The following is a 26984-nucleotide window of genomic DNA, read 5'->3' as shown; positions in this document are numbered from 1 at the left end:
GTTCGGTCAGACCCATTCTAAATTTAAAATCCCTGAACCTATACTCGAAAAGGTTCAAGTTCAAGATGGAATCGCTCAGGGCGGTCATCGCCAGCCTGGAAGGGGGGATTTTATGGTATCTTTGGAGATAAAGGATGCATACCTTCATGTTCCCATATATCCACCTCATCAGGCGTACCTGAGATTTGCGGTACAGGATTGTCATTACCAATTTCAGACGTTGCCGTTTGGGCTTTCTACGGCCCCGAGAATTTTCACCAAGGTAATGGCGGAAATGATGGTGCTCCTGCGCAAGCAGGGAGTCACAATTATCCCGTACTTGGACGATCTCCTCATAAAAGCGAGATCACGAGAGCAGTTACTGAACAGCGTGTCACTTTCACTGAAGGTGTTATAGCCACACGGCTGGATTCTCAATATCCCGAAGTCGCAGCTGGTTCCTACGACTCATCTGACTTTCTTGGGCATGATTCTGGATACAGACCAGAAAAGGGTTTTTCTTCCAATGGAAAAGGCTCAAGAACTCATGACTCTGGTCAGGAACCTATTGAAACCAAAACAGGTGTCTGTGCATCACTGCACTCGAGTCCTGGGAAAGATGGTGGCATCTTACGAGGCCATTCCATTCGGCAGGTTCCATGCGAGGACCTTCCAGTGGGACCTACTGGACAAGTGGTCCGGGTCACATCTACAGATTCATCAGTTGATCACCCTGTCCCCCAGGGCCAGGGTATCTCTCCTGTGGTGGCTGCAGAGTGCTCACCTTCTAGAGGGTCGCAGGTTCGACATTCAGGACTGGGTTCTGGTAACCACGGACGCGAGCCTCCGAGGTTGGGGAGCAGTCACACAGGGAATAAACTTCCAAGGACTGTGGACTAGTCAAGAGACTTGTCTTCACATCAACGTCCTGGAGCTGAGGGCCATATACAACGCTAAAATTGTTTATAGAAAACTCTAATAGAGAGTGCAAAGGTTAATAATAATAATAAAAACTATTTATTATTCTACATAACATACATTTATATTTAATTAAACATATACATCAGAGCTAGAGAGCCACAACCCAATTTAAATAATATGGTATATACCATGCAATTAATAAATAATAATATTGGGATAGATATGTTAATAAAGTCCCTTTAAATTCTTGTGATTTAAAATCCAGTAATATCCAATTGAACAAAGAGTTCCTTAATGTCCAAGACAAATGTTGACCAGCTGAATCCCGGTTATTGCGTAAAGGTGCCTATTATGCTGTATATATAATGCCCATACAATGGTGCCAATATTGGTGTAATGATGCGCAGTATTTCATCAAAAGACAAGTGCCTCCTACTTCTTTCTCAACGTAATTGTAACACCCCTCTGCCGTTGTTAGGATATATTCTCACCATGTGTGTTGCTCCTATTGCCGTGTCCTATTGCACAAGGACGAAGCGGCTGCAGCGGCGGTGGATGTCATCCACCGCCGCTGCAGCCTCTTCGTCCTTGTGCAATAGGACACGGCAATAGGAGCAACACACATGGTGAGAATATATCCTAACAACGGCAGAGGGGTGTTACAATTACGTTCAGAAAGAAGTAGGAGGCACTTGTCTTTTGATGAAATACTGCGCATCATTAAACCAATATTGGCACCATTGTATGGGCATTATATATACAGCATAATAGGCACCTTTACGCAATAACCGGGATTCAGCTGGTCAACATTTGTCTTGGACATTAAGGAACTCTTTGTTCAATTGGATATTACTGGATTTTAAATCACAAGAATTTAAAGGGACTTTATTAACATATCTATCCCAATATATTATTTATTAATTGCATGGTATATACCATATTATTTAAATTGGGTTGTGGCTCTCTAGCTCTGATGTATATGTTTAATTAAATATAAATGTATATTATGTAGAATAATAAATTGTTTTTATTATTATTATTAACCTTTGCGCTCTCTATTAGAGTTTTCTATAAACAATTTTGGTACTTTAGGTATAACAGAATACCTTCTGAGAACAGCATTTTATTGATTACGAATAGTGTGGTCTTATATACTAAAGCGCCTGTATTGATTTTCCGGTATAGGACTATCTTTTAACCATATACAACGCCCTTCGTCAAGCGGAGAACTTGCTTTACGACTTACCAGTTCTGATCCAGTCAGACAACATCACCGCAGTGGCTCATGTAAACTGCCTGGGCGGCACAAGGAGCAGAGTGGCAATGGCGGAAGCCACCTGGATTCTTCGCTGGGCGGAAAATCATGTAAGCGCATTGTCAGCAGTGTTCATTCCGGGAGTGGACAACTGGGAAGCAGACTTCCTCAGCAGACACGACTTGCATCCAGGAGAGTGGGGACTTCATCAGGAAGTCTTCGCACAGATTGCAAGCCAGTGGGGACTGCCCCAGATAGACATGATGGCGTCCCACCTCAACAAAAAGCTGCAGAGGTATTGCGCCAGGTCAAGAGACCCTCAGGCGGTAGCTGTGGACGCCCTAGTGTCACCGTGGGTGTTCCAGTCGGTCTATGTGTTTCCTCCTCTTCCTCTCATCCCAAAGGTGTTGAGAATAATAAGAAAGAGAGGAGTACAGGCAATTCTCATTGTACCAGAATGGCCACGAAGGTCCTGGTATCCGGATCTGCAGGAGATGCTCACAGAAGATCCGTGGCCTCTTCCTCTAAGACAGGACCTGTTGCAACAGGGGCCCTGTCTGTTCCAAGACTTACCGCGGCTGCGTTTGACGGCATGGCGGTTGAACGCCGGATCCTAGCGGAAAAGGGCATTCTGGATGAGGTCATTCCTACTCTGATAAAGGCTAGGAAGGACGTGACAGCTAAACATTATCACCGTATATGGCGAAAATATGTTTCTTGGTGTGAGGACAGGAATGCTCCTACGGAAGAATTCCATCTGGGCCGTTTCCTTCACATCCTACAAACTGGAGTGAATTTGGGCCTAAAATTAGGCTCCATTAAGGTTCAGATTTTGGCCTTATCCATTTTCTTTCAAAGAGAATTGGCTTCTCTCCCAGAAGTACAGACTTTTGTGAAGGGAGTGCTGCATATTCAGCCTCCTTTTGTACCTCCGGTGGCGCCTTGGGACCTTAACGTGGTGTTGAGTTTCCTTAAGTCGCACTGGTTTGAACCACTTAAAACGGTGGAGTTAAAATATCTCATTTGGAAGGTAGTCATGTTGTTAGCCTTGGCTTTGGCTAGGCGAGTGTCGGAATTGGCGGCTTTGTCTCATAAAAGCCCCTATCTAGTTTTCCATATGGATAGAGCGGAATTGCGGACCCGTCCTCAATTTTGGCCTAAGCTGGTGTCATCTTTTCATATGAACCAACCTATTGTGGTGCCTGTGGCTACACGAGATTTGGAGGATTCCGAGTCCCTTGATGTGGTCAGGGCTTTGAAAATCTACGTGGCCAGAACGGCTAGAGTCAGAAAAACAGAAGCACTGTTTGTCCTGTATGCAGCCAACAAGGTTGGCGCTCCTGCTTCAAAGCAGACTATTGCTCGCTGGATCTGTAACACGATTCAGCAGGCGCATGCGACGGCTGGATTGCAGTTACCAAAATCGGTCAAGGCCCATTCCACTATGAAGGTGGGCTCATCTTGGGCGGCTGCCCGAGGGGTCTCGGCACTACAGCTGTGCCGAGCTGCTACTTGGTCGGGTTCAAACACCTTTGCAAAGTTCTATAAGTTTGATACCCTGGCTGAGGAGGACCTCCTGTTTACTCAATCGGTGCTGCAGAGTCATCCGCACTTTCCCGCCCGTTTGGGAGCTTTGGTATAATCCCCATGGTCCTTACGGAGTCCCCAGCATCCTCTAGGACGTAAGAGAAAATAAGATTTTAAACCTACCGGTAAATCTTTTTCTCGTAGTCCGTAGAGGATGCTGGGCGCCCGTCCCAAGTGCGGATTACTTCTGCAAGACTTGTATATAGTTTTGCTTACTAAAGGGATATGTTATAGTTTCATCGGTCTCGGACTGATGCTATGTTGTTTTCATACTGTTAACTGGTTAGTATATCACAGGTTTTTCGGTGTGAATGGTGTGGGCTGGTATGAATCTTGCCCTTGGATTAACAAAAATCCTTTCCTCGTACTGTCCGTCTCCTCTGGGCAAGGTTTCTCTAACTGAGGTCTGGAGGAGGGGCATAGAGGGAGGAGCCAGTGCACACCCATACCTAAAGTCTTTCTTAAAGTGCCCATGTCTCCTGCGGAGCCCGTCTATCCCCATGGTCCTTACGAAGTCCCCAGCATCCTCTACGGACTACGAGAAAAAGATTTACCGGTAGGTTTAAAATCTTATTTTCTCTGTGACCTCATATTTCCGATTACCAGACCTGGGTAGCATTGATAAACAATTGTAACAGAAGAAGAATATTTTTAAGCTTGATTTAGTATACTCCTTTATGACATACATACAGGTGTACAATCTTCTGTCTGGAGACCTTGTATCCACAAAATACCACAAAAATGATTGGTTGATTGGTCACTACTACACTTGTACACTTTGGCACCTACAGATGGGTCCACGTTTATCTTGATCTTTAATAGGATTAACCGAGACTGGCCAATCGGACTTAATCCCCTGCTGTAATGACTTAATCTCCTGCTGTATTGTATTGCAGCTGAGAACAATAGATGAAGGGTTTATGCTAATAAATCATGTTGTACCTAGGCGCAGAAAACTAGTCAAGATAACCATGGACCCACCTGTATGTTGGTATATAACACTCATTGTACCTGGCATACTTGTTTGTGTGCCTATTAATAGCATATTCTTTAGGTGTGTGATATTTTTTTTCCTTTATCTTTTCAGAGCACTGTAAATATAAAGATGACCATGACTGCCCGCTTTGTGAATCTAGCTTTCCCAGTCAGGAGATCCTGGCAGAACATCTTCAAACTTTGCATCAGAAGCCAAGCGAGGAGAAGGAGTTCAAATGCAGGACGTGTGGGAAGAAGTTCCCAGTAAAACAGGCTCTCCAACGACAGTGTGTACTTCAGATGTGGTTTTTGTTTTTTCTTGTGTCATCTGTCTTTCTCACCGGTACAATTCATATCTTAAACTTATATGTTCTAATGACTGATAGGGAGGAGTACCCATCCCGGGTAATGAGACAATGGGGGTGAAGCGTAGTGAGTACTATGCCTGTTTGTGTAGCGTATCTCACGTGATAGGCACCTAAGCAGACTTACATGATTCCGGCCCTTAGGCTTGCCTGGAGACATGGATTAGGGGAGGGAAGGTGTGTTCTATCCTAGAATGTGTAGGTTACAGGTGTGTACTTGTAATTGTGAAAAGATGCAGTCCAAGACACAGATGCATACATACCAGAGAATATTATACTATTTGGAGGTGCAGAAGGGAGGTGCAAATAGTGGACGATAATGATGATGATGGTAGACTGATCTAGCGAATCGATTGGGATTGGTCATTTGTGAATGCACCATCGATGGGTGATTTTTGCATGGCTCAGTCAAATATTCTTTTATTATCGTATATTTGAATTATTCAACAATTGAATTCCATACCTGAAACAGCATGTTTTTCCTGCTGTGCTGCAGAGAGTTTTATTGATACCTAATAGGGAATGCTTATTTTGTAAGCAAATCAAACGTCAAAAACCTGAACATAACGTATTTGACATATGCCTTGCATAAACCGGACATCCACGTCTGCTGTTGGTGACATGTGTTCATCTTTCAATGCATATGCCACAGCATGTGGGCATAAATATACTACTTTTACATGTGTCCAAATCTGCATGAGACCCATTATATACAATATACAGTATAACTGTAACATCCCCAAGTCACTTAGCACCTACAGTAGAACTCGATTGCTTATGTTGGCTTGTGTGTCTAATTATTTCTTGTATGTGCATTATTCTTCGAATTTAAAGGAAAAATACATTCTAAGGCTAAGCAGGATTTATCCTACACTTTTGTGGCACCAAAACAATATTGTGTTGACTGAATGCTAGTTCTCTACATAATTGCATAGAAGGAACTATACATGTCTTGTAGCGGGTTTCGTATTGCAAAGAGATTTTCTATTTTTATACCAAAATCTGGAAAATTTACATAGACCGCACAAACACCAGCCAATTTTAGAAAGTGGTGACTACACAGAAATAATGCCTTCCCCACAAACCACATTCTGTTAGAAATATTTTTTAAAGCAATTATATTATATTTTTTTTTTTAACTACGTATTTTCTTGTTTAATACATATTTTGTTTGTGCAGTCTATGGCAAAGTGAGAGCATTGTGAACAGTGGGCTATGCTTTCTTCAAAACCGGACACATAACCCCATTGTCATTCACTCCTTTTAGTGCTTGTGTATGCATATGAGTAGTAAAACAACAGTTATTTGGTAAAGTTGCTTAAATGGGTAGATCAGGTAAACACAGGTCAGTGCTTATATACAGTTAGGTCCATATAAATTTAGACACTGACACAATTTTCATAATTTTGCCTCTGTATGCCACCACAATGGATTTGAAATTAAACAATGGAGACGCAGTTGAAGTGCAGACGGGATGCAGTCAGTTTACCTTAATTCAAAATCTCGACGTTCAAAATCCGACACCAATTGACCGATGGTCAAAATCCCGACATGGACAAAATACCGACATTTAAAATACCGACAAGGTCAAAATACCAACATGTAAAATGCCTACAGGTCAAAATACCGACATGAGTTTTTCATGATTTTTTTTCATTGAAACCGACTTGTTCATACTTTACCATCCCAGTGGACCTGGAGGGGGAATATAATAGTGTTCCGAGCGCAGCGAGACTCCATGCCCGAAGCATGGCGAGGGGACGCGGTACACTTTATATGGTGTCCATGTTGACTTATGTCGACACACACACAAAAAAACAACAAAAACTGCATGTCGGTATTTTGGCCTGTCGGCATTTTACATGTCGGTATTTTGACCTTGTCGGTATTTTAAATGTCAGTATTTTGTCCATGTCGCGATTTTGACCTTGTCAGGATTTTGACCATCGGTCAATTGGTGTCGGGATTTTGAACGTCGGGATTTTGATTGGAGGTATTTCAATCCGATCCCGTGCAGACTTTCAGCTTAATTCAAGGGGTTGAACAATTATCGTATGAAGCATTTAGGAATTGCAACCATTTTTATACACAGTCACTCAAATGTAACTGGACATATTAACATAAACATAAATAAAATGTTAATTTTTAATACTTTGTGGGGAATCCTTTGCCGGCAATGACTGTCTGAAGTCTGGAACCTATGGACATTACCAAATGCTGCATTTCCTCCTTTGTTATGCTTCGCCAGGCCTTTACTGCAGATGTCTTCAGTTGTTGTGTGTTTGTGTGTCTTTCTCCCTGTAGTTTTGCCTTCAGCAAGTGAAATGCATGCTCGATTAGGTTGAGATCAGGTGACTGACTTGGCCATTACAGAATATTTCAGTTCTTTGCTTTGAAATACTCCTGGCTTGCTTTCTCAGTATGTTTTTTTTTGTCATTGTCCATGTGTGTTGTGAAGCACTGTTCAATCAAATTTGCTCCATTTGGCTGAATCTGAGCAGACAGTATATCACTGTACACTTCAGAATTCATCCTGCTGCTTCTGTCTTCTGTCGCGTCATCAATAAACTCTAGTGACCCAGTGCCAGTGGTAGCCATGCATGCCCATGCTGTCACACTGCCTCCACCGTGTTTTATAGATTATGTGGTGTGCTTTGAATCATGAGCCATTAGATGTTTTCTGCATGCTTTTTTCTTCCTATCAGGTTGATCTTCGTATTATCTGTCCAAAGAATGATGTTCCAGAACTGGGCTGGCTTTTTTAAATGTTTTTTGGCAAAGTCTAATTTGGCTTTTCAGTTGAGGCTTATGAATGATTTGCGCCTTGCGGTGAACCCTCTGTATTTGCTCTTGTGAAGTCTCCTCTTTATGGTAGACTTGGATAATGATATGCCTACCTCCTGAAGAGTGTTCTTCCCTTGGCTGGATGTTGTGAAGAGGATTTTCTTTACCATGCAAAAGGATCCTGTTATCATCCACCAATGTTGTCTTCCATGGACATCCAGGCCTTTTTGTATTGCCGAGCTCACCAGTACGAATTTACTGTTGATTTGGTCACTTCTAAGGTTCCTGCTATCTCTCTGATGAATTTATTTTGTTATTTGCATCCTAAAGATGGTCTGTTACACTTGCATTGAGTGGTCCTTTGACAGCATGTTGTGGGTTCACAGCAACAGCTTCCAAATGCAAATGCCACACTTGGAATCAACTCCAGTCCTTTTGCCTGCTTAAGTTGATGAATAAATAACAAAGGAATAGCCCAGACCTGTCCATGCAACATATTGAGTGAATTCTCCAAGTACAGTACTTTTGGTCCCTTGAAAAAGAGGGGGCTACATATTAAACAGCTGTAATTCCTAAACCCTTCCTCCAATATGGTTGTGAATACCCTCACATTAAAGTTGATAGTCTGCGCTTTAAACCTATATTCATTATAGAACTTTAACATGAAAATGTTTTGGTAAACAGCTAAAATAACACAAATTGTGTCAGTAACCAAATATATATGGACCTAACTGTACTATTTATAGTATTGATTAGAGTGTAAAGAGGTTTCAGTCAATGGCAAAAGCAGGCACATTCCTTCATATAGCACTAGTCTAGTGTTACTTTTTTCAGATATGTTAAGGATGTAGAACAAAATTTATTTTCTGATTTGTATGTCTCTACTTCTGTCAAAATATAAGAACACTTTTCTGTGAGCTGTAATTTCTATGGTGGAGGTATTCTAGCACTATTTTCACTCAAGTTAGGTAATATAATATTCTTGATGTATTATTATATACTGAAGGCTTACTTGCTAAACTATAAATTTGAATTGTAAAAATCAAAGTACCAAAAGTATTTCCAGGTTCTGTGCTCCTGTTCTTTCATTTTTCTATTCTTTTATCTTATTTTATCTATCCACTTGTATATTACATTTTATTTTTATTTTATTTTATGACACCAGTCATTCCACACACAATTTAGTCTCTCTTCGTATTCCTTTCAACTGCGTCATTTCTTTATTTTCTTTTTTACAGTTGGACTTTACCAGTCTCATTTTTTCATCTTTCTATTATTTTCTTAGTTAACTAACATATTTTGCTGTTAACTTCCTATATATATGTTTATGTAAAATATTTTACTTTTTAGTGTCTTTACATATTACTTTAGTGTTTTCTCCATCAAGTACTGTATCCTGTTTTTGTCTCCTTCTCTCTTTGTATCTATCTTTGGGGACTATTTATCATGGTCTGCATCTGTGCCCCAATAAGTGTAATTTCTTACTGCCAAAATAAGAAACAAGAAATTATTTTATCAGATTAATGTTTCAAGGAATTTCTGCAGGCAAGCAGACTCTGATAGGAGCTTGTCCTTTGCAATATAAAAAAAGTAAATTGCTAAATAATGCGTCATTTTACTTCTCGGTCCTGAACCGTCTAGCTAAATGCGCGTTCATAAGACCGCATGTGTTCCAGCGTTAGTTATTGGAGAGAGAACCAAAAATGTAGTGTACAGGCTACAATAGCTTACATTACATAAAGATGGCTTTAACAATTGGAGACAAGCTCTGAAAAGCTAAGCTGTTTTGGAGCTTGGTAAATTTGACAATTTCTTGCACTCAGAAATAAAGATAATGTAACCGATCTTTCCGGTATCTGCTGCAGAGCCCTGTTGATACATTCAAACCATAATTCATGCAAAATCCACTAGAAAAACTAGTTTTCTGAGGATATTCCATAAAAAAGCTTTAATAAATATGCCCCTTTGTATCTCAGCCTGTCTGTTTCTCAGTGAGCGAAATAACAATTCATAGGGTTATTTGAAGCCAATTTGTTTAATACACAATGGTGCTTACTAATTCTGTTATATAATATTTAATTAAAACAATTGTTAAACAGTACTTAAGAATGTAGGCAGATTTATTAGTTTAAACTCATTCATTCATTCATTCATTCATTCATTCATTCATTAATTCTTAATGCTAAATAATTGAAAGCATTTTCTGTTACTATTATGGACTGAATTAGGGGGTCTCATTTATGTTAGCGAATGCGGCACAATAGGGCTAAAGATTTGGTTCAGATTGATGCAAAACGGTCCATTGATCCGAATATTCCTTTTTCTCTGATAAATCTGGTACATGTATTTATTATTATTACACAGTTGTATACCAATGCCCCTTAACTATATAGATAAAACACATAACACGCTAATAATGTTAAATATTCCCCTGTATTATTTGTGTGTAATTCCCAAGAAAGCAAGTAAAGTATGTGTGCTTGTCAGCAAAGTACTATGTAGGGCTACCAAACAATTATTGGGTGTGGTATACAAGGTCGACAGTTATTAGGTCAACAATGTCTAAGTCAACCCCAAAAGGTCGACATACAGAAGGTCGAAATTGACAAAAGGTTAACACAGGAAAGGTGGCTCGCCATGCCTCGGGCAAGATTATTCTTCCCAGTCCACGTGGCTGGTAAAGTATGAAAAAGGGAAGAAAAAAAGGAAAACCATTCCCAAAAACTCATGTAGACCTATTTCTGTGTCGACCATTGGCATGTCGACTTTTTGACAATGTTGGCCTTTTGTCAAGCTCAACTGCATGCATGTCGACCACATGGTGTTGACCTTTTAACTGTCGCCCTAGTATCTGTTGACCTATCATCCGGATCCCACAATTCCTACCTAACCTACAAATAGAATTTCCTAAGACTTACTTTTAATAGACAGTGATGTTTTATGTGACAATTGCAAATCAGCTCTATAAACAGCATTTTGTTGCTGTGTGTGCAGACTCTAAAATGTTCTCTTTCCTTTAGTGTACTTCAGTGCACAGAGAATATCATCTCCGGAGACACTTCAGGGAGTTATCAGTGTTCCGTTTGCAATACCTCCTTCGGCTCAGCGTTGAGGTTTTATGTTTGAATTACTGAACTGCTGTCTAATTTCTGGCTTCCTTTTTGCATGCCTGCTTTCAAGCTTCCTAGTCTTCTTTTTTGACATCTAACCAAGAAAAAGAAGCGCTGTCTTACCTCCTATTTAGGTAATGCACGAGTTAACTTGATCTCTTACTGTAAAGCATGCACCAATAAAAGTGTTTAGATTACCCAAACACTTTCTAGTCTTTAATTTTATTTGCCATTTATTTTCTAGTTTTGAACAGCACAGAGAGGCTTGCAAAGGAGATGTAAGATTTATATGCAAGGCTGATAGTTGTGGGAAAAGATTCAGAAGCAAAGATACCCTGAAAAAACACAAGGAAAATGTGCATACAGGTATGTTTTGCACACACATTAGTGATTTATACAATGGTCAAAGTGGGAGTTTTGAAGTGGGGGTATGGAAAATTGAAATTATTTTGGGGCCTATTCATGAAGCAGTGAAAAAAGTGGAGAAGTTGCCCATGGCAACCAATCAGCACGGAGGTAAGATTTATCAAGTGTATTCTATAAAATTCTACATAGCAGCTGATTAGTTGCAATGGGCAACTTCCCCACTGGCTTATTTCTCCACTCTTTCCACTGCTTCTTGAATAGGCCACTGGAAGGGGTGTGTCCTTAATACACAGAGCTGGTGGGGTAAACAGGAAGAATAACTGGTGGGCTACACAGGGTGTAGCATGTACTACGGTACATGCTGACAGCTATTCAACATGAGTTATATGCTCAGCTACTTGAAATACCAGTGGCTATATTCATTTGGATTTGTTTGCGTGAGAGGTACAGTGCTTTTTTCAGTATATCTCACTTATAAAGAATGCAACATAGTAGTGAGTGATATGTTTCAGTTGTATCCTCTTTACAAGTTACAATGATAATAACTGTTAATACAATTAACTTTTTTTTGTTTTTAGAATAGTAGATAAAGTGCTTAAAGGTTAAAAATAGAGTGCTGGTGTGTGTGTAAGGAGTGGTGTGTACAATGCTGAACACAAAACAAATGAAATTGTTTATACTGTAGCTTTTTGAGATTATTTAGGAAGCTGGGAAGTGCCAGTATGTAGACCGTTGGTAGCGGTGCTGGTGGGGGATCTGCTGCTGATGTAGCAGTAAGAGAAGTGCCAAAGGGGGTAATTCCAAGTTGATCGCAGCAGAAATTTTTTTAGCAGTTGGGCAATACCATGTGCACTGCAGGGGGGGAGATATAACATGTGCAGAGAGAGTTAGATTTGGGTGTGGTGTGTTGAATCTGTAATCTAAATTGCAGTGTAAAATAAAGCAGCCAGTATTTACCCTGCACAGAAACAAAATAACCCACCCAAATCTAACTCTCTCTGCAAATGTTATATCTTCCCCCCCTGCAGTGCACATGGTTTTGCCCAACTGCTAAAAAAATGTCCTGCTGCGATCAACTTGGAATTACCCCCATAATCCGATAATGAGGACCCAGGAGCCCTAAACCATCTGTCCCTGTCTCCTACCTCTTGTCTTTTGGTATGGTCACAGGCTGTGTTCTGATGTGGTGTTTCCTTCCCCGTCGGCACCTAGTCTCAGAGACGTTGCATCATGGAACAGAGATTGTGACCTTCCAGGTGCTGGTGAGAAAGGAGACAAGGTGCCAACGGAGAATGAGACAAGGTTCTGTCAAGGAAGGAGAACATAACCTGTGACCATACCAGAAGATAAGAGGTGGGACATTAGGACAGAAATTTTAGTGCTCCCAGGTCCTCATTATCAGATCTTGGCACTTCTCTTACTTATACAGTACATCACAAACGAAAACCCGACCAGTACCGCTATCAACGATCCACACACTGGCACTTCGTGGCTAACCAAATAATCTCAAAGAGCTGCAAACATTTTCATTTGTTTAATGTTATTTCAGCATTGCACAAACCAATATTTACACACACACACACACACACACACACACACACACACACACACACACACACACACACACATTCACCTGCACTATATTTTTAAGCACTTTGTACCAGTCCAGAATTCTAAAAAAAAAAAAAAAAAGTTTGGTGCTTGAAGTGTCAGTATGCCATACCGTTGTATACAGGCACACTTAGAGCGCTGTATTTCTCTAAATATACAGTACATCCATTCAATAAGTGAATTTGCTTTAATAGATCTTTAATCCCCATTAGATGTTAAAAAATATTAATTCTCCATGAAACCTTGATAAACATATTGCAATTTTCAAAATGAACACATCAATAAGCTCAAGCCTGAGCAATTTTTGTAAACAATAAATGGGTCTGCTTATACCAGAAATCAAATGATAAACTGCAATGGTTTATATTGAGGAACAGGTTCTGGATTTTCTCCCCTCAGACCTACAGTACAGTAGGCTGGTGCATGATCCTGGTTGAAGAGAAACACGTTTTGAGTTCATATTGTAGGTATTCTTCCTCAGTGTATATGGTGAGTTCCTATGAAATTGAAATACGTTGGTACAGTACTTTTTTGGACTGATTTAAACTTACCAGTTGCTGCTCTTCAACCTGGATCATCCACCAGTCTAGGTCTCTCTACCCAATATAAACCACTGCTATGTATCATCTGATTTCTGGTATGAGCACACCCATTTATTGTTTAGCGAAATTGCTCAGGCTGCAGCTCATTGATGTGTTCATTTTGAAACTTGCATTATGTTTATAGTTATTTTGTAATAAAATAAGTTTTAATGGTATCACACTATCCGATTCCTTTTATTTTTCATATATGATAACATGGTTACTATGTATGGTCAACACCTTTCTGATGGATACCATTCGTGGAAAACCTTTCTGATGTGCCTACCCTTACCCTACTTGATATCTTCAAACTTTATATAAGGAAAGTGTTTTATATGTCATACATATTATAAAAATGCCCAAATGCACACTCCCGTCTGCCTTTTTCAATAGTCGTTTTGTGGATCCTTGTGGATCTAAGGAATGAACAGGCTTGATAGTTTCCTGGTGGGAAGATTTGATTCTATAACCTTCTCCTTGTCTTCATACAACCTGTTCTGACTGGTACATGAAGGGCCCACAGGGGAAATGCAGTGATAGGGCCCAGAAAGTAATGTGGGCGCTGAAGGGGTGTGGCCTGCTGCCTTAAGGGGGTGTGGCTAGCCACCATAAGGGTGTAGCCAGCCGCTGACCCACAGTGTCTCAAAACTCCATTATTACCTTGTGTTCTAATTGGGTTTTAAGCTTTATGAATAGAATCCATAATGTATATTTAATTGCATGATGAACACATTCTCCTTATATTATTATGTAGTTTGGAATTGCGTTATATCTCATTGCCCAAAAAACGAATGTACTTTTTTTTTCTGTCAGATGTGCTAAACATTTGCAGTTTTTTCCACATAACTGATAACACATTATTTATTTCTGCTTGGGGCAATTGCATCATTGACGCCCTTCTTTCTCATTTACATGTGTGCTTTACTTCTTCCAAACGATATACATGATGAGCAGCTAATGATTGTGAAACTAATGGTGTTATGACACCAACAAAATTAGTCTCTATCTCTGTGCAATGTGCTAAATTATTCTAAAGATATAAACAACTTGTTTGAAAACTCAATCCAACATATGTCACTTTGTCCTCTCTGTCTTTATTCATTGGTCTTTCCCTTGTCTTATTATTTTATTTTTAAGTGATAAATAAGTCTAAAACGGGCTTAATAGATCATCTATTTTAGATATAATTCCACATAATATCTATTTCTTTTTCATCCACTAGGGGTCACTGGAGTACTCTTGGGATATGGACGGTTCCACAGGAACTAGGCACTGAATAAATTAAAATTTGAGACTACTCCTCCCCTCCATATCCCAGAGTACCTCAGTGTTTTTTCGGTGCTCACAGAGCAACAAGGCTTGTGGAGTTGGTCCACAATTATTTGATTTCTTTTGATTTTTTCAATGTTCCACATCCCTTCCCCCCTTCCAGAAAGTCGAGGGTCCGGGATAGTGGAAGCTGCTGAAGCAGCTGTGGGTGTCGGGCCTCTCTGAAAGAGCTCCCTCACCACCACGTGCCGGACTCTGTTACGATTCACCTGCCTCTAATGTTTGGCAGGTGAATTACAAGGAGAGAATTACTACTGGAGGTGCAGGCAGATGCAGTGTGACATAGAAATGGTTAACCAGACTTGACTGGGGAATACAGTAATAACTTGAGCACGTTGTAGCAGAATTAAAGGTTAGCAGACTATGGACTCTCCCTTTAATACTGAAATGTGCAGCAGCACACTTTACACTGATTATGGACAGCAGGTGAGTAATATAACAGTTAAGAGCCAGGACTTGATTACAGGACTAGAATGTATAACAATCACTGTTGCAGGAAATGAATGTCCACAGAAGTGCAGGAATACTAAGTATTTATTATAGCAGTGGTATAATGAGGTATGGCAGAGGAATCGCAGTAACAATCCAGGGTACAATATGAGCTAAGAGTAAATGGGTTTGCAGACTGAGAATTGCAGCAGAGTAATGAGACAGTTGAATAAGGAATCAGAGTAATATAATCCACGGAACTGATTGCAGGATTTGTATAATAAAGCATAACAGCATGCAGGCATAGAGGAAGTCCATAGTAACATGTAACACGAGTAGTGAATACTAGAGAATCCACAGAGCACAGTAAAAGTCCATGATACTTAACTAAATAGTTCTGGCATGAACATGAGCTGGCAAGAATGGTTGTGGCAGGATTACATGAACTGGAAAACCAGGCTTCTCGGCATAAACAGGAGCTAGGACGAAGACACCAGGCAATGCAGGTAGTTCAGGCAGGAAAGTAGTATAATATCACCGGCGTCTGAGAACTCTGCTAGCTGGCCTTTAACAGACACACTAACCAATGAACAAGGCCAGGCTGGGAGTGTTCACTAGTAATTACAAACCCTGTGCACCTGCTGAGCTGCATGTACACAGAGCCAAGGAACAGAACACATATGGATCAGCTGACACCAGATACATACTGAACAGAATCCTAACATTACCCCCCCCTTCAGGGTGGACTCCGGACACCCGAACAGGACTAAGGGAAACAAAAAGTCTTAGAGATAAATCATAAATTCAAGATCTCCGACGATGCTTCTTCTTACGGGACCGTTTTGGTTTTACCACTGGAAGCATAAAGACATTGTCATAGCTTACACGTGACTCCAGTAACAAAGCTTCTTCAGCTACTGAGTCATAATCCGAATTGGAGTCAACGTCACAAGGCAAAACCACAGCTTTCTTAGCAGGAGATAAAAACTTGACAGACTGAGCAGATGATGAGTTCAAATGACAGGAATTTTCAGAAGACCAATTGTATGGGGAGGAGAATGACATACAGCCAGAAGTTATGTACTTGGTTTGTTGTTTTGAAGATTTTGGAAGCCTGCAGTCTTTGTGATATGAAGAGTCATTCGTGCGCTGGTTCCTCAAAGGAGATCCGACTTCAGTAATAGAAGATTCTTTCGTGGACAAGGCAGGACTCCCAGAACATTCAGAAAAATCAATTTCAGGACCACTAAATCTTTTAGTTACAGCATTACTGAAGGCTTTCAAGTCTCGAAGAACAGGATCGTTGGAAGAGATGAGTGGTTTAAGCCATTTCAGAGCCTACCCCTTGAAGGCCATGCCCAAGAATAGAATTATCTCAGCATCAGAGGAAAGGCATGGACCCAATTCCCGAACTTGAAGTAACAGATCTCGAAATTGCTCCAACCTCCCATTAAAGATAATAGGGTCTGGGTCTTGGTCAGGACCAACAGAATGAGAGTCTTTAGCAGGGTCAACAGACTGGACTTTCATTTCAGGCTTGACAGAAGGAAGAACTTTCTCAGGACCAACAGGACATGAAGCCTCTACTTGAGACTTACGAAACTTAAGGTTCTTCCCGGGAACCGGTAGGGCAGGAAATTTCTCTTTAGGATCAGCAAGACATGGAGACTCATTAGCAGAAGCAGTTAACTTAACTTTACTGACCGGAACAGGTAGACTTTGACTGGAAATAGATACGACAGAATTTGAATCTATGGACAACTTTGAACAGTCTGATTTTGGGGTGAATCTTTGTTGTACTGCTTTAATGAAGGCAGGAAGATCAGTGAACAATGGATTTTTGGACTTGATGAAGGGTTTGGCCCAGTCCAAAGCTTCCCCTCTGAAGGATCTGAGGAAATAATTAACTGCATTGGCAGGAGTGATGCTGATTGACGAGTCTGATTCGATGTATACGAGATACTGACGAGCCAGGGCACGGAATTGGGCAAGATCTCCTTCAAAGACAATATTCCCTGGAGTATTACAATGGAGATCTTTCTTGGAACTAAAGCTAACCGATGCGACATGATAGTGTTTGGAGGCATTTTGGATACAGTCTGAGAAAGCTGTGTTCACACTGGAAATCAACTCTGAGGCACAATGTTTAACACTAGAACTTGAATCAGATGCCCTTTCTAGGGTTTCAGAACTGGACACAAAAACTGGAACCAATCCTGGGACTTCAGGGTTTGATGACCCTTTTGGTGAGAGGCCATCAACTACCCTTTCTGGAATCTGGACAGGCAGAGCCCCCTCCTGGGGCTGGACAGGCAGAGCCCCCTCCTGGGGCTGGACAGGCAGAGCCCCCTCCTGGGGCTGGACAGGCAGAGCCCCCTCCTGGGGCTGGACAGGCAGAGCCCCCTCCTGGGGCTGGACAGGCAGAACCCCCTCCTGGGGCTGGACAGGCAGAGCCCCCTCCAGAACCCCCTCCTGGGGCTGGACAGGCAGAACCCCCTCCAGAACCCCCTCCTGGGGCTGGACAGGCAGAACCCCCTCCTGGGGCTGGACAGGCAGAACCCCCTCCTGGGGCTGGACAGGCCTTGGCATGACCTCTGGCAAGGCGGGCACCTCTCGGACCTCTGGCAAGGCGGGCACCTCTCGGACCTCTGGCAAGGCGGGCACCTCTCGGACCTCTGGCAAGGCGGGCACCTCTCGGACCTCTGGCAAGGCGGGCACCTCTCGGACCTCTGGCAAGGCGGGCACCTCTCGGACCTCTGGCAAGGCGGACACCTCTCGGACCTCTGGCAAGGCGGACACCTCTCGGACCTCTGGCAAGGCAGGCACTTCACGGACCTCTGGAAAGGCAGACTTGGATGACTGAGTGACCCTGAAAGACAAGACAACATTTGGACTGACCGTTGACACGGCAGTCCTCGCTTGCCCGATGGAAGGGAAAACAGCGTCCTCATGCCGTGAGGCAAGGGCAGGCGGGTCCTCATGCCGTGAGGCAAGGGCAGACGGGTCCTCATGCCGTGAGGCAAGGGCAGACGGGTCCTCATGCCGTGAGGCAAGGGCAGACTGGTCCTCATGCCGTGAGGCAAGGGCAGACGGGTCCTCATGCCGTGAGGCAAGGGCAGACGGGTCCTCATGCCGTGAGGCAAGGGCAGACGGGTCCTCATGCCGTGAGGCAAGGGCAGACGGGTCCTCATGCCGTGAGGCAAGGGCAGTGGGAACCCCTCCTGGGGCTTTGGCACACGAGTCCCCTCCTGGGGCTTTGGCACACGAGTCCCCTCCTGGGGCACAGCCACTTGAGACCCCTCCTGGGGCACAGCCACTCGAGACCCCTCCTGGGGCACAGGCGGTGAACACCTCACTGCTGATAAGAGACTTAATAGTCTCCTGCTGGTTCCCAAATTTAAGTTCTGAGCCCCTCGTCACAGGACTCCAATTGTAAATAAGAGTTTTCTTTTGGGCAACCTTTTTGGGAGAAATAGGGTCTGGAAGAACATTGAGTGATTTATCAGCTTGAACCCTGGAAGGCTGAAGTTTATCACTATTTCTGAACCTGCATAAAGAACAGTCTTTAATCAGGTGTTCAGCACTCCCACAATAGAGACAGAGACCATTCTCAATACGCCGCTGGCGTTCAGCTTCAGAAAGCCTGGGTCGCAGGTAACTCCGAAATCTCCCTTCACCCCAACCTGACGAGGGAATTTCAGTAGTGGGGAAGCAAGAGTCTGTAGTCACATTGGTCTCAGAAACCTGAGAGTAAGCTTTGAAAAGGTCCAGAAAACTCCCAAAAATTTCTGGTACCAGTAAAAAACGTTTGTAACTGCTCAATTTTCACGAACAAATTACTCAGTCGCTCAGGATTCACTCCACCATGGGACAGAGAGGACCTGCAACAGTTGCAAGAAAATGTACCAACAATATTGTCCTCACCAGGCTGATTATGGCAAGGATTAACTGCCTCCAGGACACTTTGAGAGGTTGGAATACTCTGCTGCTGCAGCAGATCCACACGAGAAGATATTCCTAAAAAGGCTTGTAACAGCAGTGTCTGTATACTCTCAAAGTTCTGCAGCTTGCTCAGAAGACCCGGAACTGGATCTGCAACATGAGTCTGACCGGCTGAGATCTGGACTGAACTTGAAACGACTGGGTCCATTCTGAGCATACTACTCCAGCAGTGCGTTTTATGGCCGGTGATAATGTTACGATTCACCTGCCTCTAATGTTTGGCAGGTGAATTACAAGGAGAGAATTACTACTGGAGGTGCAGGCAGATGCAGTGTGACATAGAAATGGTTAACCAGACTTGACTGGGGAATACAGTAATAACTTGAGCACGTTGTAGCAGAATTAAAGGTTAGCAGACTATGGACTCTCCCTTAATACTGAAATGTGCAGCAGCACACTTTACACTGATTATGGACAGCAGGTGAGTAATATAACAGTTAAGAGCCAGGACTTGATTACAGGACTAGAATGTATAACAATCACTGTTGCAGGAAATGAATGTCCACAGAAGTGCAGGAATACTAAGTATTTATTATAGCAGTGGTATAATGAGGTATGGCAGAGGAATCACAGTAACAATCCAGGGTACAATATGAGCTAAGAGTAAATGGGTTTGCAGACTGAGAATTGCAGCAGAGTAATGAGACAGTTGAATAAGGAATCAGAGTAATATAATCCACGGAACTGATTGCAGGATTTGTATAATAAAGCATAACAGCATGCAGGCATAGAGGAAGTCCATAGTAACATGTAACACGAGTAGGGAATACTAGAGAATCCACAGAGCACAGTAAAAGTCCATGATACTTAACTAAATAGTTCTGGCATGAACATGAGCTGGCAAGAATGGTTGTGGCAGGATTACATGAACTGGAAAACCAGGCTTCTCGGCATAAACAGGAGCTAGGACGAAGACACCAGGCAATGCAGGTAGTTCAGGCAGGAAAGTAGTATAATATCACCGGCGTCTGAGAACTCCGCTAGCTGGCCTTTAACAGCCACACTAACCAATGAACAAGGCCAGGCTGGGAGTGTTCACTAGTAATTACAAACCCTGTGCACCTGCTGAGCTGCATGTACACAGAGCCAAGGAACAGAACACATATGGATCAGCTGACACCAGATACATACTGAACAGAATCCTAACAGACTCCCTGCAGAAAAGGCTGGACGGAGCTTACAGAAGAAGCCCCGTCATAGCCCTCACCACAGGGTCCAGGTATGTTGGGACGGGGCGGTCAGACCGCTGTGTGGGGATACTGTGTGTGTGTGGCCGCCTGCCGCCGCTTCCAGCGCCACTGATAACGCTGCCTCCCTGCCGCTCTGAGCCGCGCCGGCCACATTGATTTATGCATAGGCCGCTCCACGGCTCTATGCAGCGCGCTCCCCGGCCCTCGATGCCGCTTTCGGCTCCCTCTCCACCATAGCCCGGCTCCGTGTATAGAGAGCGGTACACGGAGGGGGGGGGGGGGGGGGCACACAAATGAGAGTTAGTTGTAAAAGGCAGGCTCCATAGCCTGGTGAGTAACTTTGCTGCCACAGTGATGTTCCCTGCACACAGAAATGTCAGGGTCACTGGATAAAATCTCATGTTCAACTCTTGTTGATAAAAGGGAAAGTATGTTTACTAGAATACAGCAGCGCTGCATATGTATTACAATAGGCTATTAAGTCTTTGTTAAACAGGATACAAGTTATATGTGCAGGTTTGAACGCAACATAAGATGTTTATTAAATCTGCTTACATAATTATAAGTCTGCACTTTGTGTTATACTGTGAGCATGGGGACATATTTAACCATGCTTCCTGTTGTTTTTCTTGTTGTATTTCCAGAATTTCCTGTATTACATCTCTCCTCCATTGAAGGCGCAGGGGTGTTAAGGGGAATTTGGGATCAGGCATATTGCTGGCGTGCACTGCATTTGGCCAGATATATATTTATAGAGACACCTTAGTGCTATTTACTGAGTCGCGCAAGTTGTCTGTCTTTGTATTTTGTATTGTCTGTCTGCATAATGAGTAACACACCAGCAAAGACTAAAAAGCAGTTTCCCTGCCATGTCTGTAAGAGTGTATTACATGGATCTACACTCACTTCTCTTACTATTATTTTTATCATAACTGTTTATAATGATATTATCCTAAAGACTGCAAATCTGAATCATGGCTGTGGTCAGCCAAATACTGGCTTTGTTCACTGTTGTAAAGTAAGATGTGTTATACAATTGGTCAGCACATGGTGCTTATAAAACAGTATCTGTGGAGCACTGCAAGCATTGTGAGTTCAGGTCTCACCTGCAGCAGCTTTGCTTAATTCACTTAGCCACACCACACTGGATACGCCCAATCACATCTGATCTTGGAAGCTAAGCAGTGTTGGGCCTGGTTAGACACCTGGGAATACAAGGTGCTGTAGGTATTTTTAATCTACAGCCACACCACACTGGATACGCCCAATCTCATCTGATCTTGGAAGCTAAGCAGTGTTGCATATTGTTCTGCCATCTGGGAGGAAACTGGTGATCCAACTAGATTGCATACTAATGCATGCTAGTTTAAACTGTTAAAAAGATACATTCTGGTTAGCTCAGTTTGGGCTTACACTATCAATATAAACCTACCATAGGTTTTACAGTCATGATAGCTCCCCAGAGTCCGCTCCCTAGAGCCCACTCCGGGCGCCGGCCACTAGATAGGGCCCATTAACTAAGCTGCGGTTAAGCAGCAGACATCTCAGGTTTTTAAGCCTGTGAGAGGTCACATTTAGTTTCAGACTTCTAAGAATTATTATACCTGTGAATTAGGATATATCTGGATATATGTATATGGGTATATAATATATATGTGTATGTGTGTATGTATGCATATATGAAATATATATATATTTATAAAGGTCTGAGTATGTGTGAATATACATTGTTGTATATATGTGTGTGTGTGTGTGTGTGTGTATATATATATATATATATATATATATATGTATGTATATATTAAGGCTGGGCAAGTTAACGCGATAACGCATTAACTAATTAACGGGCGACAATTATTTTAACGCTGCGCACCGGCAGCTGCCTTGAAAGGGTAGAGGCTAAGCCGCGGCGCTATTCTAACTACAATGCCGTCCGTGAGCCAATCGGAGGTCACGGACCGGCAGCCAATCAGGAGCTGCCATTTGGCAGTTCCCGATTGGCTGCCAGCCCGTGACCTCCGATTGGCTCACGGACGGCATTGTAGTTAGAATAGCGTTGCAGCTCTGTTCCTCCATGCCGTGGCTGCCTGGCAGTTCGCAGGCAGCTGGCCCTGTCCCGATCTTTGCTGCTGCCTCCCGGGTCCCCTCAAAATGTAAGTTTTGTAGAATGCAGGGGGGAGGAATGGGCAGCAGTGCAAGTACGCGGGAACTTAGATATCTGGCACTGGGGGGGGATGTATACCTGGCACTGGGAGCATATCTGGCACTGAGGGGACTTGTGTACCTGGCACTGGGGTATATCTGGCACTGGGGGCATATCTGGCCCTGGGGGGATATCTGGCACTGGGGGGCATGTATACCTGGCACTGGGGGCAAATCTGGCACTGGGGGATATCTGGCCCTGGGGGGACTTGTCTACCTGGCACTGGGGGGTATCTGGCACTGGGGGCATATCTGGCACTGGGGGGACATGTGTATCTGGCACTGGGGGTACATCTGTCACTGGGGGGCATGTATACTTGGCACTGGGGGTACATCTGTCACTGGGGGGCATGTATACCTGGCCCTGGGGGCTTATCTGGCACTGGGGGATATCTAGCACTGGGGGGACATGTGTGGTGCATACAGTAGTTAGCTGCAGGCAGCCATGGAGACCGTGACAGCGCCGGTGCCATTTCAAGTGTATTGCTGGCCACCAGCGAGCCAATCGGAACTCGAGTACTGGCAGCCAACCAGGAGCGCAATACACTACTTTTGAATTCATTATTGAATCTTGCGCATATCAATGCGATTAATCGCGATTAATCTGAGAAAATCATGCGATTAATCGCGATTAGAAATTTTAATCGTTGCCCACCACTAGTGTATATATATATATATATATATGTATATGTATATGTGTATATATATATATATATATATATATTATAAGGGCACGGTCGTGCCCTTATATTAAGGCTGAATCGAACAAACGGAATTCTCCCATAGGGAACTTCTGAGATGGGGGCATGGTGTTTGAGGGGCTACACCTCAAAACTGATTGGACGTACCGAGCTGAAATTTGGCATGGACGTGTAGAATCGTCACCCGCTGGTGCATGCCAAATTTCAGGGCAAAATAATAAAAAATGAGGAATTGAGAGTAAGCTAAAGTTCCAACTGTCAGTTTTTTTCTGCCACTCCCTCTGTGGCTTTTTGACATGGTTTTCCTATAGAGTGAATGAGGATTTTTTTGGGAAGGCATAACTCAGGATAGAGGACAAATTAAGACTTGGGGTTTGTTTTATTAGATAGAGTATGTCCCAGTGTAGTGCCTTTTGGGGTTGTGGTTTTTCAAAAAGTTATAGTTTTTTTTTAATTAAGTAAAATATGCCCCATTATAAAGATAGGGCTTTTCAATTTGTTGCGCCTGCGCAGTGGCCGCCAGCAGGGGGTGAACATAGATGAGCTTGTCAAGTTGTGCACGAGGAGAGCGCGGGAAGCAGTGTCTCGTGCATGACGAGGACAGCTGCAGGCGGCGGGAGGACGAGAAGGAGGGAGCCTCTACAAGACCCGGAGGAGATCGCGGGACGTGAGCGATGGAGGGAGCCTTACTGGGGGAGGAGAACGACGGAGCAGAAGCCGGGTCCCCTTCAGGAGTGTCAGCGGGAGGAGATAGCCGCAGCTCGGAGGAAGCCGGGCCCACTTAACTCAGCGGGAGCGTCGGCAGGATGTATGCCATCCTTTCTTATTTTTCTTATACTTCTCCCGCCCTGTTGTGTCCGCCCGCCCGGCCGCCCTGCTGTGTCCGCCCGCCCGGCCGCCCTGCTGTGTCCGTCCCCCGCCTGCCCGCCCGGCCGTGTCCGCCCGGCCTGCTGTGTCCGTCCTCCGATGCTGTGCCCGCCCTGCTGTGCCCGGCCGCCCGCCCGCCCTGCTGTGTCCATCCGGCCTGCTGTGTCCGTCCTGCCGTGTCCGTCCTCCGCCCTCCCTGCTGTCTACGCCCATCCCCCCCCGCCCTCCCTGCTGTCTACGCCCATCCCCCCCCGCCCTCCCTGCTGTCTACGCCCATCCCCCCCCGCCCTCCCTGCTGTCTACGCCCATCCCCCCCCGCCCTCCCTGCTGTCTACGCCCATCCCCCCCCGCCCTCCCTGCTGTCTACGCCCTTCCCCCCCGCCCTCCCTGCTGTCTACGCCCATCCCCCCCGCCCTCCCTGCTGTCTACGCCCTCCCTGCTGTCTACACCCACCCCCCCCGCCCTCCCAGCTGTCTACGCCCTCCCTGCTGTCTACGCCCTCCCTGCTGTCTACGCCCACCCCCCCGCCCTCCCAGCTGTCTACGCCCACCCACCCCCGCCCTCCCAGCTGTCTACGCCCATCCCCCCCCGCCCTCCCTGCTGTGTACGCCCACCCCCCGCCCTCCCTGCTGTGTACGCCCACCCCCCCCGCCCTCCCTGCTGTGTCCGCCCATCCCCCCCGCCCTCCCTGCTGTGTCCGCCCATCCCCCCGCCCTCCCTGCTGTGTACTCCCACCCCCCCCGCCCTCCCTGCTGTGTACGCCCACCCCCCCGCCCACCCTGCTGTGTCCGCCCATCCCCCCCCGCCCTCCCTGCTGTGTCCGCCCATCCCCCCCGCCCTCCCTGCTGTGTCCGCCCACCCCCCCGCCCTCCCTGCTGTGTCCGCCCACCCCCCCGCCCTCCCTGCTGTGTCCGCCCACCCCCCCGCCCTCCCTGCTGTGTACGCCCATCCCCCCCGCCCTCCCTGCTGTGTACGCCCATCCCCCCGCCCTCCCTGCTGTGTACGTCCACCCCCCCCCGCCCTCCCTGCTGTGTACGTCCACCCCCCCCCCCCGCCCTCCCTGCTGTGTCCGTCCATCCCCCCCCGCCCTCCCTGCTGTGTCCGTCCATCCCCCCCGCCCTCCCTGCTGTGTCCGTCCATCCCCCCCCCCGCCCTCCCTGCTGTGTCCGTCCATCCCCCCCCGCCCTCCCTGCTGTGTCCGTCCACCCCCCCCCGCCCTCCCTGCTGTGTCCGTCCATCCCCCCCGCCCTCCCTGCTGTGTCCGTCCATCCCCCCCGCCCTCCCTGCTGTGTCCGTCCATATCCCTGCTGTGTCTGTCCACCCCCCCCCCGCCCTCCCTGCTGTGTCCGTCCATCCCCGCCCTCCCTGCTGTGTCCGTCCACCCCCCCCCCGCCCTCCCTGCTGTGTCCGTCCACCCCCCCCCGCCCTCCCTGCTGTGTCCGTCCATCCCCCCTGCCCTCCCTGCTGTGTCCGTCCATATCCCTGCTGTGTCCGTCCACCCCCCCGCCCTCCCTGCTGTATCCGTCCATCCCCCCCGCCTTCCCTGCTGTGTCCGTCCATCCCCCCCGCCCTCCCTGCTGTGTCCGTCCATCCCCCCCCCGCCCTCCCTGCTGTGTCCGTCCATCCCCCCCCGCCCTCCCTGCTGTGTCCGTCCATCCCCCCCCGCCCTCCCTGCTGTTTCCGTCCACCCCCCCCCGCCCTCCCTGCTGTGTCCGTCCATCCCCCCCGCCCTCCCTGCTGTGTCCGTCCATCCCCCCCGCCCTCCCTGCTGTGTCCGTCCATCCCCCCCCGCCCTCCCTGCTGTGTCCGTCCATCCCCCCCCCGCCCTCCCTGCTGTGTCCGTCCATCCCCCCCGCCCTCCCTGCTGTGTCCGTCCATCCCCCCCCGCTCTCCCTGCTGTGTCCGTCCATCCCCCCCGCCCTCCCTGCTGTGTCCGTCCATCCTCCCCCGCCCTCCCTGCTGTGTCCGTCCATCCCCCCCGCCCTCCCTGCTGTGTCCGTCCATCCTCCCCCGCCCTCCCTGCTGTGTCCGTCCATCCCCCCCGCCCTCCCTGCTGTGTCCGTCCATCCCCCCCGCCCTCCCTGCTGTGTCCGTCCATCCCCCCCGCCCTCCCTGCTGTGTCCGCCCATCCCCCCCGCCCTCCCTGCTGTGTCCGCCCATCCCCCCGCCCTCCCTGCTGTGTCCGTCCATCCCCCCCCTGCCCTCCCTGCTGTGTCCGTCCATCCCCCCCGCCCTCCCTGCTGTGTCCGTCCATCCCCCCCTGCCCTCCCATCCCCCCCGCCCTCCCTGCTGTGTCCGTCCATCCCCCCCCGCCCTCCCTGCTGTGTCCGTCCATCCCCCCCGCCGCCCTCCCTGCTGTGTCCGTCCATCCCCCCCGCCGCCCTCCCTGCTGTGTCCGTCCATCCCCCCCGCCCTCCCTGCTGTGTCCGTCCATCCCTCCCCGCCGTCCCCAGACGCATCACCTGACACTCACACGGACCTGACACACACGCACACATTCACACGCAGCGCCTGACACACACAGTCGCGCAGCGCCTGACACACACAGACGCGCAGCGCCTGACACACACAGACGCGCAGCGCCTGACACACACAGACGCGCAGCGCCTGACACACACAGACGCGCAGCGCCTGACACACACAGACGCGCAGCGCCTGACACACACAGACGCGCAGCGCCTGACACACACAGACGCGCAGCGCCTGACACACACAGACGCGCAGCGCCTG

General features: G+C 46.2%; 1 protein-coding gene across 1 annotated transcript in view; it reads left to right on the top strand.

Annotated features, from left to right (window-relative positions):
* Positions 1-26984, top strand: part of PRDM5 (PR/SET domain 5) — a 528834-nt gene that overhangs the window by 207590 nt on the left and 294260 nt on the right. Inside the window, exons 5-7 of the mRNA XM_063920243.1 lie at positions 4830-5004; positions 10887-10979; positions 11221-11342. Of these exons, the coding sequence (XP_063776313.1) occupies positions 4830-5004; positions 10887-10979; positions 11221-11342 (390 nt within the window). The remainder of the gene's footprint in view (positions 1-4829; positions 5005-10886; positions 10980-11220; positions 11343-26984) is intronic.

The sequence above is a fragment of the Pseudophryne corroboree genome, chromosome 1, assembly GCF_028390025.1.
Source record: "Pseudophryne corroboree isolate aPseCor3 chromosome 1, aPseCor3.hap2, whole genome shotgun sequence".
NCBI classification, from domain to species: Eukaryota; Metazoa; Chordata; class Amphibia; order Anura; family Myobatrachidae; genus Pseudophryne; species Pseudophryne corroboree.
The sequence above is the reverse complement of the archived record's forward strand: the minus strand, read 5'-3'. Positions and strand labels throughout refer to the sequence as shown.